Genomic DNA, 17,194 nt, shown 5'->3' with positions numbered 1-17,194 from the left:
GTTACAGGAAAATTCCAGTTACAAAAGCAGAATACCATACACATAAATGGGGACATTTTTTCAAAAGATTTATTAACAGTTTTGCAAATGGTAGAATTATAATGGACTATTTATTTTTCTTCTTTGCTTGCATTTGTTTTGCAAATTTCTACAATGATATGCATTGCTTTGGCAATAAGGGGGGGGGAGCTTGTTTTTGTAGCCAGAAAGAAATAAGAAAAGCGCCCCCCCCCCCCTTTCAAGACTACACCTTGTTCTGCCAGATGGACATGAAGCCAGTTCAGACCCTGCTTTCCAGTTTGCGAAGAGCCCCGTGGAAGCCACCTTGGCTCTGGACAGAAGCTGTCTTGGTGCCAGCTTTCACCTTGAGATGGTTATTAAAAACTGGGCTGTCTTGGCACACCTCTTATTGCAAAGTACCAAGGGTCACTCTGGCTCGGAGAAACTGCAGTTTCTGAGCCCCCCTGAGTTTTTGACACAGACCAGCAGCCCTAGAATGTGAGAGGAACCTCCCTTCCTCCTCCCGGCTGTCTGCCTAAGGTTTGCAGACAGCTCCCTTTCCATCCCACAAGAGGAGACTCGGATGAGTCACAGCACTGGCTCAGATTAAAGGAGCATTATTGTGTTAGCAGAAATGGATCTATTTTATTATCCATTTCTTGACACCTTACAAATAGACATGGCTTTCCCACCAGACAGGCAAGTTCCTTAAAAAGCCAACAATTTTGTTAGCTGAAGCTAAGAAATGACCAAGAACAGTTAGAAATCCGTGTGTCTGAAAAGCAGCCAGGCTGAAAAAGATGTAGTGGAAATACTGAGAAAAGTGGTTTATAACCCTCAAAGCCTAGATTCAAGTCTGCATAGTGAGGCGATTCTTCTAAAAATATAGGAGGAACTACAGAAATCCTTTCCTCTTTTCTGAGAGCTTTTCCTTTCTTTCTCTTAAGATACATAGTAGGATTGGTTTGTAAATGAGATTCACCACCATAGATTTCACCATTTTTGTGGGGGTGGTGGTGGTGGGATACTATTTTAAGGATTTCCCTTTCTTATATAGATTTTTCCACACTGTGGGGACAGATAAGGTATGTTCCACTAATGTTCCTCATTAAACACACACTGGTGCCAGCACTCACTTCCCTTTGTCTTGCAATCCCATGAAAACAGACTGAATATCATAGGAAATTGGAATGGAGACCTTATTTAGTTTGGATCGCTCTTCTCCATTGTTTAATTCCACATTGACTATTTCAGTATTTCATTCTAAGTCTGTCTTCATTTGCAAAAATGTGCTCTGACTGAATAGAGGAACAAATAAACGAATAGATATTGTTTCTCTAGACTCACCCCCTGGACCTTCCAGGAGCACTGTGACCAATCTTCAGCCCTCTCTACCCCCTCCCCGCAGCATCTGATCTCTGGCCTGCAATGTGCAAGGTACTCATTAAAGACTGGATGACTGAGGGGCATATATATGTCCTAAATATGCTGTTGGCACTTGGATCACTATGGATCAAGTGCCTAGTAATGTTTCCCTTACCCCAAAGAAGCATAGCTGCCTCAGTGGTATTTCTGCCTCTCTCACCCTTCAACCCAGACCATTTCTACATTAAAACAAACACATAAACAAAAACAACAAACTCAAAAAAGCTTCTACTCCGGTGCTAGGAAAGGAAGTCTAAGGGAACAAAAAAAGTGTCACATTTCCTATTGTTAAATCTAGGCTCTACCTTTAGAGGAAGCTGGGTGCCTTTTCAATTCAATATGCTCTGATCTCTGATGTCTCCTTGTTTTTCTTTAAGACTGCAATGCCAGGCCTCCCCGGTGGCGCAGCAGTTGAGCACTGGGCAGCGAAGCTGCCAGCAACCTCTTCAGCGCCAGTTCGATCCCCGGCTGCTCCCCGGCCACAGGAGGAGGGTCCCACATGGCGCGCAGACCTCTCCTCAGCAGTGTACTCAGTCCTTCTGCCTGCTCTGCTCCCCGCTCTGGCTCTGGTGAATTCTCTCACCCTCCCCGGCATCTGACTGTGCCCAGTGCTTGTATAAATAAGTAAATCTTTTTTAAAAAATATTTGTTTAAAAAAGACTGCAATGCTAGATGGCAAACTTTAAAGATTATCCCAGTGATTTGATTTTTGAATATCCATTTTTACCCAAATGTTGCAGCAAGTTTTTTCTTCTCTTTAAAAAAATGCAAATCCAAAATATTCAGCTTTCTAAATGGCATCTATTAGATCTAAGAACTAATGTTCTTTCCACTTATCAAACTTCAACTGTATGCCAGGCATTGGGTAATAGCTTCCACACTCATTACTTCATTCACTCTCTTAGAACCACCCTATGAAGGAGATGCCAGCACATGAGGAAGCTGAGTAAGCCACTTGCCCAAGATGACACGTGTTGCATGGAGCGCCTTTGAACCTTCCATGGAAATCCATCCAACTAAAGAAATCCAGTAAACTGAAGTCTATGAGTTTGGGCATCCAGGAAGAAAAAAAATTTCTGATTACACAAAAAACAGTATTTGCATTTTGTGAAGCTCATACTTTCACTATAAGAGGCAACCCCCAGCTAGCCAAGAAGTCAAACTCCCCCCTGACCCTATACACTAGTGGTTAGGAGCAGATTCCCCACTCACACAACCCTGATTGATTGCAAGTCCCAGCTCATTCATTCACTACACCTGAGGCCACAGACAGTTACCTCCTCTTAGACAGTTTCCATAGCTATAAAACGGGGATAACAACATAGGTTAAGTTCTATGGAACTGACAACTTTCACCCATTTTTGAGCTTCCCAAAAAGGATGTTAAAGTGGTTCAACCTACTTTCTTCAATGGGCCACTGCATAGATTTAAATGAGCGTACCCAGGAAACAACAAACGGCGCTCTTAGCAGACTTTCTTCCTGCTGCCATTTTGCTCAGGTAAATAGTCTGCATCTCCCCAAGCACTTTCATGTAAAGAAGCCGGACTGAGGTTATGTAAGTGTTGGAGCTGATAATTCGGGGAGAAAGTAAGACTGTGGATAGTGGAGAATGAACAGTGAGGCCTTTTGGTCTTCCTGAGGTCTTCCAGGTCCTTGATCCATCCCGACCCCCTCAGTTCAGTCTGTCAATCACTAATAAATTGACAAATGCTGTTTTGTTTTGTTTTGAGACGTGGAAGTGTTTTTAGATTTGGGGGAGGTGGGGCACTCTGTTCAAGACAAAAAAGGCTCTAAAGTCAACTGTAAAGTCAAAGTCTCCGGTGTTGGGGGGCGGGGGGTGCGGGTACCAGAGGGAGGGATGGTTTCTGAGTGCGGCTCCTTGCCTGGCAGGGCGGGCGGGTCCAGCCTCCGACCCCGGCCGGGCTCTGATTCTTAGAACCGGCTTCTCCGGGGCCCACCCCGCCCGCCCACGCCGGGGAGGCCCCGCGGCTCGCACCACCCGGCGCGGCGCACCTCCTCGCCGGGCGCCAGGTCCTTCCCGCCGCGCCGCGCCCGCATCATCTTATCCCCCCCCCCCCCACGACGTTCACTACGGCAGGGAACCGTCATCTCCCCAATTTTCCAAAAGAGGTTGGGGCGCTCGTCTAAGGTCCCCCGAGCCCTCGAGCCGGACCTGGACCGGGCAGCCCAGGCGCCCTATCTGGACCCGCTCCTTGGGCAGAGGCGCTCTCTCACCGACAAACCCTTCAGATTTGGCGTCCCCCGCGGAAAAGAGCGCGGCTCCCCGACCCGCACACCCTCGCGCGCTCCGCCGGGCCCCGGAGCCGCGCGCGGGAGGAGGAGCGGCGCCGCCCCCGGGCTACTTAACCCCAGCCCGAGCCCGCGGGGCGCCGGCCGCTCCCGCCTCCGCTGCCTCCGCCCGGCTCTTCGCGCCCCACCCTCCGCCCGGAGCTCCCTCCGCTCCAGCGCCGGCCGCCGGGCGCGCGCGCCTCCTCCTCCGCGGGGCCGCCCCCCGAGCGCCGCGTCGCGCCCCGCCCGGCCCGCGCCCACCCGGCGGCCGCCGCCCCCCACCCTCCCCCGGCTGCCCGAGCCGGGACGCCGGCCCGAGCGCCCCGCGGACGGACGGGCGAGTGAGGACGCCGGCTCCGCAGCCCGCAGGATGGATTCCGACTCCGGCGAGCAGAGCGAGGGCGAGCCGGTGACCGCCGCAGGTACCCAGGGCCACCGCGGCCCCTCTGGGGGGGCCGGGCCGGGAGCTGGGGGACCGGGGCAGGAGCCCGCGGGTGTGTCTCCGCGCAGCCAGGCGGCCGGTGCCCAGCAGCCCTGTTCCTCGCAGGTCGGGGCTGCGCCCTGAGTTTGCTTTGGGGCGCTCGCCGCGGCACTGGGGCGCGCGGTGGCTCTCCACGCTGCCGGGTCGCCGGGCGGGTGGGGGCGGGGACGGGCTCGGGAAATTCGCGTGGTGTAGTTTGCTGCGGCGAGGGTTGCAACACGGCTGCCTTTTGAAATAACTTTCCGGAGCGCCGGCCGGGCCCGCGAACCCGGGGAGCCAGACACGCCGAGGAACAGGTGACCCGGCCCGAGGGTGTGCCCGGGGACTCCGGCCGAGAAGGGCCGCGCGGACGCACCGGCGGAGAAGAAAGCCCAGCTCGTGGCTGGGGTTCCCGAAGCGGCGGGACCGGCCGCCGCGCAGCCGCCTCGGCCCCCCGCTGCCCGCGGCCGGCGGAGGAGCTGCGCGCGGAGGGGCCGGGGCGCAGACGCGGGGGCGCGCGGAGCCGGGCTGCGCCTTCGAGCGGCGCCGCTGGCTTTTCCCAATCGATAGTTGTTGAAGCCGCGCGTGGATGCTTACTTAGGGGGAAATGCATGTCCTCCCCCGCCGCTCCCTGACGCCGAGCAAGAGGAGAAAGCCACCCACGGGCTTGGGGCCACTTACCGCCGGGATCTGCTCACCTCCACCGCGCCGCGCCGCCCGCCGCCCCCGGGCCCACGCGCTGGAGACCCGCGCGCCCCCTCCCCGCCTCGCGCCCGCTCCCGCGCCTCCCCGCGCCTGCGCGGCCCCGGAGCCTGGCCCCGGCCGGCGCCCCGCGCCCCGGAGCTGTGACCCTCTGGTGCAGACTGGAGTTCCCGGACCAGCCCCCGTCCCTTCCCGGGACTAAGTGAGGCGCGGTCCGCCCAAGTGGGGGTGTAGCAAAGGCAGGCTCGGCGGCCCCAGGCGCGGTGCCAAGGACCCTACGTGTATACAAATTCTCCCTCCTCACAGCACTTAGCCAGGTGATTATTATCTTCATTTTACAGGGGTTCAGAGAGGTTGAGTGACTTGCTCTTGTCTCGGCCAGGAAGGGACAGGGGGCCCAGTGACTCCCCTTCCTGCGTCACACCCCTCAGCCTCGCACGGGGTGGCTGTGGGGAGAACTTTCAGTTGGGTGGGAAGGGACGAGGCCAGCTTTTAAGGAAAGGTGGCACCGAGATGCCGGAGTGTAAGGGTTACTGTGTTACAGGGGCCACCTGCTTTGTCTAGGTATGTGTGGATATGGGTGATAACCATGTTTCTGTGACTATAAGGCACCAAGATTTTTCACAGGTGGCATGTGGATCTCCTCGCTCATTTAAAAGTTCCAGAGGGTATATTATGTGTGTCTAAGTGTATTCCCAGAGCCAAAAGGGTGGGAGACATCATTAACACTGACACTTCAATCTCTCAAAATCCCAGGAACTAACATGCTCTCCCTGCCTCGACTCCAGAGCTCTTGCTGGTTGATGGAGAAGGGGAGGAGGCTTAGGGGGCTCAGAGAAAACAAGAGGAGGGAGGGAAAACTAGAGGTGGGTCTTGGGCAAAAGGGGCACAAAGGGGTTCCTCAGGGCCCTGTAGCTTCTTCCCCCAGTATGCCCAGCTCCGGGCAGGCCTGTATATGTTCATGTAGGTTTGGGTCAGAGGCCGCTGCAAGGCTGACAGCAGACATTGCCACTGAGGTCAGACGGGCCCTTTGAAGAACAGGGCAGCCTGCTGGAGTGAGCTGTCGCCATTTGTTTGCATCTTTCTGTTTCCCTCAGTTTCTTTTTTCTTTCTGTGCTTGAATCTCACAAGTTGAACATTGATTTGAATGTCACAGCTATTCTGCTAAATGGCATTCCATTTCACTCATTATTTTCAGTCTTAAAGTATTCTCCTTCGTGACAATGCTTCAAAACTAGATGTTAATTCATCAAGTTGCTGTGATAGGCTGCATCCTGTAAAATGGAAACCCGTGTTACAGCTTCAGACACAGATTAAATGTCATCCATAGGGGCTGACCTTTGTGCTCTAAGGAACTTAGCATTTATCTGTGGGCCCATTTCATAGTAATAAACCCATCTGAAGTTAGATGGGGGTGTAACTGAGAAAGGAAAGCAGGCCAGTGGGACCTCTTAGAGTATTTATGTATATGTCTGTGTTTACCTATCATAGGAAATTGAGATGTAAGGACTGCTTACTTCTCAGTGCTACTTCCTTCCCAAACTTGTAAAAAAGCCCTGCCATACAACGGACCTTATAAAGTCAAGGACCTGGACTCTGGAATCAGAAAAGACCTGAGTTTCAGTCTCTCCCTGATGGACAAATTACTTACCACCTGCAAACCTCAGTTTCCCCCACTGTAAAATGGGGATAACAATAGCCCCTTCGGGAAGGGTGTGGGAATTAGATAACACATGACAAATGTTCTTGATAATCATTCAGTAACTGATAGCTACTATTTTGATTATCACCTGATTGGATTTATCCTTAGACAACAGCTAAATTATGTATCCCCAGTGCTTTGTAAAATGCAAATCACTAGGCTTGTGTAAAACAATGCGCATTGTTTTCATTAGTATCACACTCATATAATTGCCTAAAGAGATTTGTTTTGCATTTTCTCCTTTTCACTCTGTCTCTCTGGAATGCATGCATTTGCATTTGTGTGTGTTTGCTTATTTGGAGGAGGTTATTTTAATTTACCACTTCTCATCCCCATCTACCTTCCAGCTTAAGACTTGAAGATGGGGATTTTCAAACCAACTATTTACACCAACCTTTTCCTCCAGCTCTCAGAAGAGTTGTGAAAAGCAGAGAACCCCTTACCCAATCTACCTACTAACCTGGAGATGGGAGGGGTTCTCTCTTTCATACCATCTCAAATATAAGAGTGGAGTTAATCCCCGTCCCCACCTTGTGAGAATCTTTTCCCTTCAAGGTGGCAGGAGGCCCAGAAGGTGCCCTGAATGTGCTCATCACAGTCACCCTCCCTGTCAGAAACTGGCCGAAGAGTAAGGAAATCTCTGCAGACCATCTTACTTTTTACTGCACCCCTTTAAGAGAGGCTTACAACGCTCTCCCCACTACTGACTGCCGATCTCTCATGGAGCAATACCCTGCTTTGGAAGTGAAAAGGAGAATGAGATTTGTCTGATCTGCGTTTTCTGTTTTTCAGGAAGCACAGGAAGATACTCTGTCACTCTGCTGCCTGCAGCTCCCCTCTGCTTTTCTGTCATTTTATGGTTCTTTCTATGATTAGGAAAGAGGCAGGGTTTATGGAACATTGGAGTCATTCCAGAGACCCATCTTGGCAGTCTCTCCTTTGGCAAACCCACCATCCATCTCTCAGAAATCCTAGAGCTTGGTGTATTCACTCAGTGACTGAGTCTTTCGTAAGAAGCAACAAGCGAATAAACATTATCCATGTCAGTTTTTCCCCACTCTGGCTTCTAAGACGGAGATAGACTATCCTGCTGAGGGCAGACACGCTCTCTCCACGCACAGCTAGCTGCTCAAGGACAGTCGAGCTGAAGGGACTTCCTTTAGGCTAGTTAGGTCTGCAGAAAAAACACTTCCATGTTCTGGCTTTGGGAGGGTAACCTCAAGAGATCAAAAGTGGGGAGCAATAGCAGGCCCTTACTTTTGCCCTCCCCGTTCCTCCTTTCCCCTGGACCCAAGCTTGGTCCATGTGAGTAGAGTGGCAAGGAGTGAGTAGGGGTCAATAGATGGCAAAGAGGAAGAAAGGACTTCCAGAAGTCAGATGCCACTTGAGCAAATAAAGTTAGGAAGGCAAGTTATAAGCAGCTTAGTAACTTGGTCCTGAGGGTGCCGAAAAGCCCCCACTGAGCTGATTGTTGAGCAGAGATGGACTGAGAGCTGGGTTTTCAGAAGCCACATCTGGCAGATGTGAAGTGTAGGATTGCCCAGGCTGGGAGCCTCAGCTTCTGGGGTGTGGCCACAATATCAAAGGGGGCGGTAACACTAAGGCGAAGCAGCAGAAGAAGGATGCAAATGCCATTTCAGAGAAACAAATTAACAGAATTTGGTGACAGATTGTACAGAAGCAGAGAAAGGAGAGGGAGAGTGGAAGGAGACAAGCATGTTTAGTTGGGGGTGAGGGCAGGGAAGGCAGGAGCCGGGTTTCCCACAAATGCTTCACAGTCCCTTTCTTTCCGTCAAGCACTTAGCAGTGATATTTTGTTGAAAGGCTCCTTCCCCTGCAGACAACACTTGGGGGATATGAGGTGCTGGATTCTCACTGTGAGGTTCCACGTGGAGGCTTTCAGTACCCTTTGTTGACTGATAGATTGATGCACTGGCCAACTCAGGGCAGGGAACGTTCTATTAGTCATAGTCCCATGTCTTGTTCTTTTCTTGTTCAGGGTCCTCTGCCTCATCCAGACAGTGGGGTATAGCTACTTTCGGGATCAGGATCTAGTCTTGTGCTTTCATGTTCGCAAGATTTCATGAGCATGATAAATGAACCAGCATCTTGAGGAGCCTTCTGAGAGCCCTGCACTGAAAGGCCAGCTAGGCAGCCAGAAACCTGTGCTGTAAGGTAGAACTGCTAGAGCACTTCCATCAATGGCTTGTTTTGTTTCAGTGTTGTAAGATTTCTTACATGGTCTGGGACTCAGCATTAGGAGGTATGAGGAATGAGCAAGGGATAGGACACAGACCATCCTGTCCTTCCAGGGCTTGAGATCTGGTGGGGAGACAGGATTTGCATACTGATGGCCGCAGTCCTGACCCCTACCTGAACCCCTTGCCCTGAGACTGCACTCCAGCTGTGTCGTCATATGTCCTCCTTTGACACTACCCTCCCTCCATGGTGTGCTTTCTGGTTATTCCCAAACATGTCTCACCTCTTGTGTGGACTGTTAGCTCCCTAAGGGCAGGACTGGACTTCTTCATCTTTATCACCTCCCCCCAACACCACCTGTGTCCCCAACAGGTGGAAGGTTCCTAGCTGGTTGAATGGCTGGCTGCATAGATGAATGCACACATAGTTGGATATGTATGGATGATGCTGTGGGTTGGTTCCCCAGGCAGTAGACTCTGAGATGGAGGCTAGCACACAGAAAGTTTATTTGGCAGTGCTCTTTGGGAACAATGCCTAAAGAAGAGGGGGGGAGGGGTGCTGGACTGGGCCAAGCGAGAAGCTGAGTTTCGTGCTTCTGGAGCTGGAATGGCACTTTAGAACTATCCCTAGTTGGGTCAGATTTTATACTCCCTCCAATTATAATCATTAGAGGTAGGCCATCCCAGGAAGTAGGCTGTGACCATGGTGAGGCTGTTCCCTTCAGCTGAGGGTTCTCTGCAGGTAGCACTCCCAGCGGCTTGTGGAAGAAATCCGTCATTCCCAAAGGGGAACCTGGGCAGTACATTGCAGTAGCCACCACAGGTAGCCTCCAAAATCCTATAGGATCGTTAAATTAGAGATGGCAGGTGGCATCCCTATCTACCAGCAGAGTTCAGGGAATAGCTATTGGACTCTAAACCTTACCTGGACCTGAGTAGGGCAGTTTCGCTTTCCAGATGAAATCAAGCAATCAAGACCCACACCTCTGTACCCCACTGTTCAGCCCATACAGTCCAGTAGATATGGACTGATTACCGGTTTTGTGTTCAGAGCGGTGCAGGGTACTGTGGCATACAGAAATGGCATTTCTGAGACCCTGCCCTCCAGAGGCTTGTGCACACATTAGGAGAAAAAACACCTACCCCCAACTGAATCTGCAAGAGAGGTGGCAATAAATAAGATTTGCAGTATGGAGCAATTGGTTTGGAGTTCTGGCAGGAAGGCTTTATCGGGAAAATAGGCCTTAAAGATAGCCTTGAAGGGCTGAAGGATTTAGATGGGAGAAGAAAAAGCCAAGAGCCCCTGGCCGGACCCAACGGGGCTACCCTCTCCAGGACTAATGAGAACAGATGGCTGTCAGACCAAAAGTGTAGATTTCAATGTCATAGCTTGTGGTTGTAGCCAAAGTGTCAGTTCTCAGAGATGGAAAGAGAATGCCTGTGTGTATGTAAATATAAAGCTCTATTTTCTATGTTATTTTTCTCTTTAAAAAACATGGCACCTGCTTTTATATTTGTCAGCAAAACCAAATTACAGTCACACTTTCCACTAGCACTTTTCTCTAACTGGTTCATTTTCCCTGAGTTTCCATTGGCTCCCATTTCAATTCACATGCAAATATCTTTAAAGATATGATGTACATAATTTTGTTTTCTTTTTCAGCTTCTTCATTTCCAACTCTTTATGTAAAATGCCTGTGTAGGTGGGTGTTTGGGCTATAATCTATACCAGTATAGAAATAAAAGGATAGAGAAGAAAAATTTAAAAACAACCTAATCTAAGAAAACATAGAAGAGCGAATAGCCTTTCCTCCACATATATTAAGACATGCTGGGAAAATATGTTACTTTTTATACATCAGAAATGCTCTTTTTAGGCAACTGCATGGCACACATTCTGAGACCGCTTTAGAACAGTCTTCAATTTCATATTGGGTTTCCTAAACATCACTGCCTGGGAGTAACTTTGAGCCTATTCACGGAAAATCTACTAGTGTGCAGACTATAAACGTGGAAGTTTGGCAGCACAGAAAGTGCTCGACACACCCTAATAGAAACCAGTATTTTGTAACAATGTTCTCCAGGAAAAAAAAAAGAAAGAGAGAGAGACACTTTGGTGGCTTCCAAATATTGTTTTAAACTCTTGAAAAACCACAGGAGCAGCTACTAGCTTCTAGGGTCTTTTCTCAAATGTAAATTATTCTTTCTGTGAAACTGTTTTAGCCCTGAAAGGAAGTGTTTTGGTAATAGATGGCTTTTTGGAAACTCCCAGTTTATACTTCTATGCTAAAGGAATCTCATTTCATGTGCAAGAGGAAATTCTGTAAAGAGCTGTTACTGGTGAGCACACATGTCCCACGATCCTGATTTGGAGTCTGTGGGTTATGCTGGGAAGGCAGACAAATATTCCAGCACAGAAAATGGGAGGGAGGTGGTGGGGGCCTTCTGCAAGGCAGGCTTTAACAGCAACTCTTTCTACCACATTTCAGTCTGCTTCCTTGGTTTCCTTGGGATAACACCCAGGAAGTCAGGGAGAAAAGACTGGGGTTGAGGTTACAGGGTAAGAGAAACTAGAGTTTAAGACATTGTGGGGAAAAAAAAAGTTGTTGTGGCAAATATCAAATATGATGAGAAACTGTGAGGATGATCTTTGCTAGTCCCCAAAGAGCTAATCAGCCCCAGAGAGCTAATACCTAATGTAAAATAATAGTGATACTTTTTACTTTTACTTATTTACAATGTATTTAGGACAGAGTTAACTGGTTTATATGGTGTTACCCATCTACCAGCCTCTGGTTTAGGTATTATAAATAGCTCCATTTTATAGACCAAGGAACTAAGGCACAGAGAGGTTAACTGTAACTTGCTTTAAGATGTGCCTCTTGTCAGTGGATATGAAGGCAGTCTAACTCTTAAAAACTCTGTTTTGTATCAGGTCAACTCCACAGTTAGGTCAGTGTTGACCATTAGGTTCCTTTGCATCCTCAACCAGAGACCACGATTATGCCCAGAACCCTGAACATTAGGCTCCATCTGTTAGGTTGGGGCATTAAGTCTCCAGAAGGCCCTGTTTTTACCTACAGACATAAACTGCATCCACCCAAAAACACATGGGCAAGAGATTGACTGGCACAAGCCCCAGATTAGAATCTGGTCAGGAGTGGTCTGGGAGTGGGGGGGAAATGGGAAGAACAGCACAAATAGCTGGCAGGGAGAAAAGGTTCTGGAAAGACCTGCAGCCGTAGGCATCTTCAGGATGATGAGGACCGGTGGATGGTGAGTGAGACAAACACTGAGAGTAGGATTGAAAAGCGGAGTCAAGAGAGACACATGGTCCCTGTATCAGAGTATACTTAGCAGGGTACTGAACCACTTTTTCCACAACGGCATTTAGAATAATTTCAAGTGTAGAATTCCCATAACATGGTGACCAAGAGCGAGATAAAACTCAAAGGTGAGCCTATAGCGTGGAGAGGAGAATTAGAGATGGAGAGCTGACAACTTGGGTCTGGGTTTCCAGCATAGTCCCTTAATTACTGCTTCTCAGTAACATTATTTTCTGACCAAAGGAATACATGTTCATGGCAGAATATGTGAGAATAGTACAAAGATGAAAATGAGATTGAGCCCTTGAGATGTACTTTTCCCAAGGAAAGAGTGTAGTCCTAAAACAGTTCTGAAAAATACCATAAAAGCTTATTGGGGGAGGAAGGGAGCTTTATAAGAGAATGAAATGTTTACTTGGGATACTAAAAACATCTAGTTACACTGCCAAACAATGTCAGAACCAGAACTGGAGGCCAGAGTCTTTGGCAACTCTGTCATTCTCCCAAACATGTAATTTTTTAAAAGGTTCAGAGTTGATGCAGAGAAAGCATTTGATAAGATTCAACACCCACTTGTGATAAAAACTAAACAAGGTAGAAAAAGAATAGAAGGAACCTACATCAATATGATAAAGACCACATATTACAACCTAACAGCCAATACTTAATGGTGAAAAACTGAAAACTTTCCCTTAAGATTAGAAACAATACAAGTTCCCCAGGGTCACTACTTCTGTTTAACTTAGTTTTAGAGGTTTTGGCCAGAGCTATCAGACAAAAACAGGAAATAAAGAGATTCCAAGTTGGAAACTTTTTCTATTCACAGATGACATGATGCTATATAGAGAAAACCCTAAAGACGCCACCAAAACACTATTAGAAACAATAGATGAATACAGCAAAGTGACAGTTTACAAAATCAGCATACAAAATATCCATAGCATTTTTATATACAAAGAACAAACAAGAAGGAAACGAAATCAAGAAAATAGCTCCATTTACAATCATCTCAAAAAGAAACAAATACCTGGGAAATACCTAACTACGGAAGTGAAGGAGCTGTATGAGAACTACAAGACCTTATTAAAGGACTCAGATAGTGACGTAAAGAGATGGAGGATAGCCCGTGTTAGTATAGTCAAAATGACTCTCCTGCCTAAAGTGGTAAGTAAATTTAACACAATTCCCATCAAAATACCAACAATATTTTCCAAATAAATTGAAGAAAAAATATTGAAATTTATGTGGAACCACAAAGCAAAAGCAATCCTCAGGGGGGGGGAAAAAAAAGGAGAGAAACAGAGGCATCAAACTTTACTATAAAGCAGTGGTATTAAAATAGTATTGGCACAGGGCCTCCCCTGGTGGCGCAGCGGTTGAGCGCTGGGCTGCAAAGCTGCCCACAGCCTCTGCAGCGCCAGTTCGATCCCCAGCTGCCGGCAAGGGTCCCACATGGCGCGCAGACCTCGCCTGCCGTACCCGCTGCTCCCCTCAGCAGTGTATTTTGTTGTTCTGCCTATTCTGCTCCCCACTCTGGCTCTCGTGAATTCTCTCACCTTCCCACGCTTCTGACTGTACCCAGTGCTTGTATAAATAAATAAATAAATCTTTAAAAAAAAAAAAAAAACAAGTATTGACACAAAAACAGATACACATATCAGTGGAATTGAAAGCCCAGAAATAAATCCATGTACATATCAGTGCTTAATCTATGATAAAGCAGCCAAACTATACAATGGAGAGAGTATCTTTAATAGATGGTTCTGGGAAAAGTGGAAAGCCACATATAACAGAATGAAGTTGGATCATTTTCTAACTCCATACACAAAAATAAGTTCAAAATGGATTAAAGATATAAGACCTATAACTATAAGAAAATATTGGTGATATGTTCTATAACATTATAATAAAGATGTTGTTGGTAACTTTACCCCATGGCAAGGGCAATAAAAAAAAAACAAAATAAAGAATTGGGTTTACCTCAAGTTAAAAAGCTTTCACACAATGAAAAAAAAAATATGTAAGAAGATTAAACAGACATCCTACTGAAGGACAGAAAATATTCACTTAACATATAATTCACAAGGAGTTAATATCCAAGATATAAATGAACAATTTAATAATTAAATGGACAACAAATCTAAACAGATAATTCACCAAAGGGTATATCCAGCAGATATATGAAGAAATACCCATCATCACTTCCAATAAGAGATGAAGGTTAAAACCACAATAAAATACCATCTCACCCCATTGAGAATTTCACATATCTCAAAGACCCCCAACAGCAAGTACTAGAGAGGATGCAGAGAAAGAAGAAGCCTATTGCACTGCTGGGGAGAATGTAAACTGGTGCAGCCATTATGGAACACAATTGGATTCATCTTTAAAAACCACAAATAGAAATAACAATCTACCCAGCAAACCCACTCCTGGGCATCCATCCAAAGAACATGCAACCATCAATGCAAAAAACGGTGTGCTCTATATGCACTATTTACAATAGCTAGAACATGGAAAGCAGCCTAAATGTCCATCAGCAGACAACTGGATCAAGACGATATGGTATATTCACACTGTGAAATACTATTCAGCCATAAGGAAAGATGAAATGCAGACATTCATGGCAAAACAGAGAGTTCAGTCAGACAGATACAGTCAACTTATAGACAGCTCAGAACAGTATCTGATGAGAATTTAACCTGAATTTTCTTGAGCATTTTTCCTTTTGACTTCTGACTATGTAGTCCTGATTTCCCTGTACCCTTCCTCAACTGCTCTTCCTGCACGCCTCATTAATTTCAGTCACCTCCTAAAGCTGAGCCCTTGACCTTGTTCTTCTAACAATACACTTTCATTTGGAAAAGACCACTCATTCTTACAGTACAGAGCTAAAGATTCCTAAAGCAGTGTTCTAGACTATTCCTCTCTTCCAAGCAGGAATCCTGCCTTTGCTGGCCTCTGGGCCTCTCTTCGCTCTTCAGGAGACACCGCAACTCAACACATTCACACTCAGACCATCCATCACCTGGCTCTCACTTTTCCCCAAATTTTCTGTTAGCCTCGACAGCTACCAGATCATTCAGAGTTTAACAGTGGTGAAGTCATAAGAACAATGAAATATCCTGCACACATGATCTCATAGCAAAACCAGGACATGGATAAAATAGGTATTATTCTCAGTTTGCAGATGAAGAAACAGATCAAAAAAAATTAAATTACCTTAAATCACAAAGTATCAGACTTTCATTATTATAACTGCCTCCCCCATACAAAGGAAGGAAGAAACAAATATGCTGTCAAGTAGTTACTGAATGATTAAAAACATAATGAAATTTCCACAAAGAGGAATATTATTCAACTTCTAGGAAGAACTTTAATTTGAAGAAGATACAATGATATAGAAAAGTGTTTGCATTATAATGTATAAAGAAAACGACCCATATAATCTCAGTTTTGCTTTAACATGTGTATATACATACATATGTATCTACACACACACCTATGTACTACTTTTTATAGAGAGACGGGAAGGAAATTTCTTCACATTCACATATATCAACACATTAAAAAAATTTAGTGCTGAAACAGAATTAACCACTCTATATGATGAATTTATATGTAATTTTCATTTCCTTCTCTGCACTGCTAGATTTTTCTTCAATGAGTACATATAACTTTCAGCAGGACATGTTATTTTTTTTTAAGATTTATTTATTTATTTATACAAGAACTGGAGTACAGGCCAGATGTGTGGGAGGGTGAGAGGATTCACCAGAGACAGAGTGGGGAACAGAACAGGCAGACTGATGAAATACACCGCCAAGGGGAGCAGCGGGCGGCAGGAGAGGTCTGCGTGCCATGTGGGACCCTCCTCTGGTGGCCGGGGAGCAGCCGGGGATCAAACCGGCATTGCAGAGGCTGCGGGTAGCTTCGCAACCCAGAGCTCAACCGCTGCGCCGCCGGAGATGCCCAGGACATGTTATTTTTGAAAGCAACAATCAAATGAGGACCAGCGGCCTGGTCCACTGCTCGTCCTTCTGCTTTCTTGAAGTTTTGTCTTAGCGACCTCCTCCCCACACACATCCTCTTTCTTGAAACTCCTTCTTCCCTCAGTTCACCACCATCCTGTTCCCCCTCATGAGTACGTCTGATCGGCTCCTCCCAGCCCGGTGGTCGGGAGGTATTCCAGACTTCTCTCTTCAACCCTCTTCATGCACCTCTTGCTCCCACGTCAGCCCTCCCCAACTTCTGGTGCTTCCACCCCATCTCCATCCTCCCCTCTGAGTCCACCCTACCTGACACTTTGGGACCTTAATGCCACAAAATGGGTGTAGACAGGCTGCTGGTATCGAGCTTATAAATTTAAAGCCTACAGACTGGTCAAGGGCACAGGAGCCTCCAAGGCCAAATGGACCTGCTGGGTGAGCTTGCTGACTGGGCTGTTTGGTGTCTTGACCGAGGCCTCGCCGGAGCTTACTGACCAACGATATGTACAGCTGGCATCCCTGACCTTCATTCAGTCCCTTCAAGACTCTTTCCCTGTCCCTGACTCCCTCCCACATATCAGTGACTCTCACTTTCCACCTTTTCATTTACAAGTTGATTTCATGTCTTCATATTTTATAATTTTGTAAAACTTTGTATTTTATAATTGGGGAGGAGGTAAGAAGGAATAAGAGCATTTAAAATTTTGTGATATTATTGGCTTTTAGGAGGCATTGCTCTGCCTCCTAAAAGATATGGTCTGCCTTTCCAAAAAATTCATTTTTTGAGAAATTGTATGATATTAAGTGCAATGTGTATATATCTTAAAGAAATTATGGGCCTCCCCTGGCGGCGCAGGCGGTTAAGCGCAGCACTGTGAGGCTGTCCGCAGCCTCTGTAGACCCTGGCCGGCCAGCGAGGGTCCCACATGGTGCGACAGACCTCTCCTGCCGCACCTGCTGCTCCCCTCAGCAGTGTGTTTCCTCAGTCTGCCTGTTCTGTTCCCCACTCTGGCTCTGTATGAATCCTCTCACCCTCCCACACATCTGGCCTGTACCCCGGTTCTTGTGTAAAATAAATAAATCTTTTTTAAAAAAAAATTAG

General features: G+C 47.0%; 1 protein-coding gene across 1 annotated transcript in view; it reads left to right on the top strand.

Moving 5' to 3' along the window:
• Positions 1 to 4,034: 4,034 nt before the first annotated feature.
• TNFAIP8L3 (TNF alpha induced protein 8 like 3) overlaps positions 4,035 to 17,194 on the top strand; it is a gene marked incomplete at its 3' end in the record, with an annotated part of 40,343 nt that continues 27,183 nt past the window's right edge. Inside the window, exon 1 of the mRNA XM_084241117.1 lies at positions 4,035 to 4,137. Coding sequence (XP_084097243.1) covers positions 4,086 to 4,137 — 52 coding nt within the window. The 5' untranslated portion in view covers positions 4,035 to 4,085. The remainder of the gene's footprint in view (positions 4,138 to 17,194) is intronic.

The sequence above is a fragment of the Talpa europaea genome (assembly GCF_964194135.1).
Source record: "Talpa europaea genome assembly, chromosome: 8".
NCBI classification, from domain to species: domain Eukaryota; kingdom Metazoa; phylum Chordata; class Mammalia; order Eulipotyphla; family Talpidae; genus Talpa; species Talpa europaea.
This window is presented reverse-complemented; position numbering and strand designations above follow the sequence as displayed.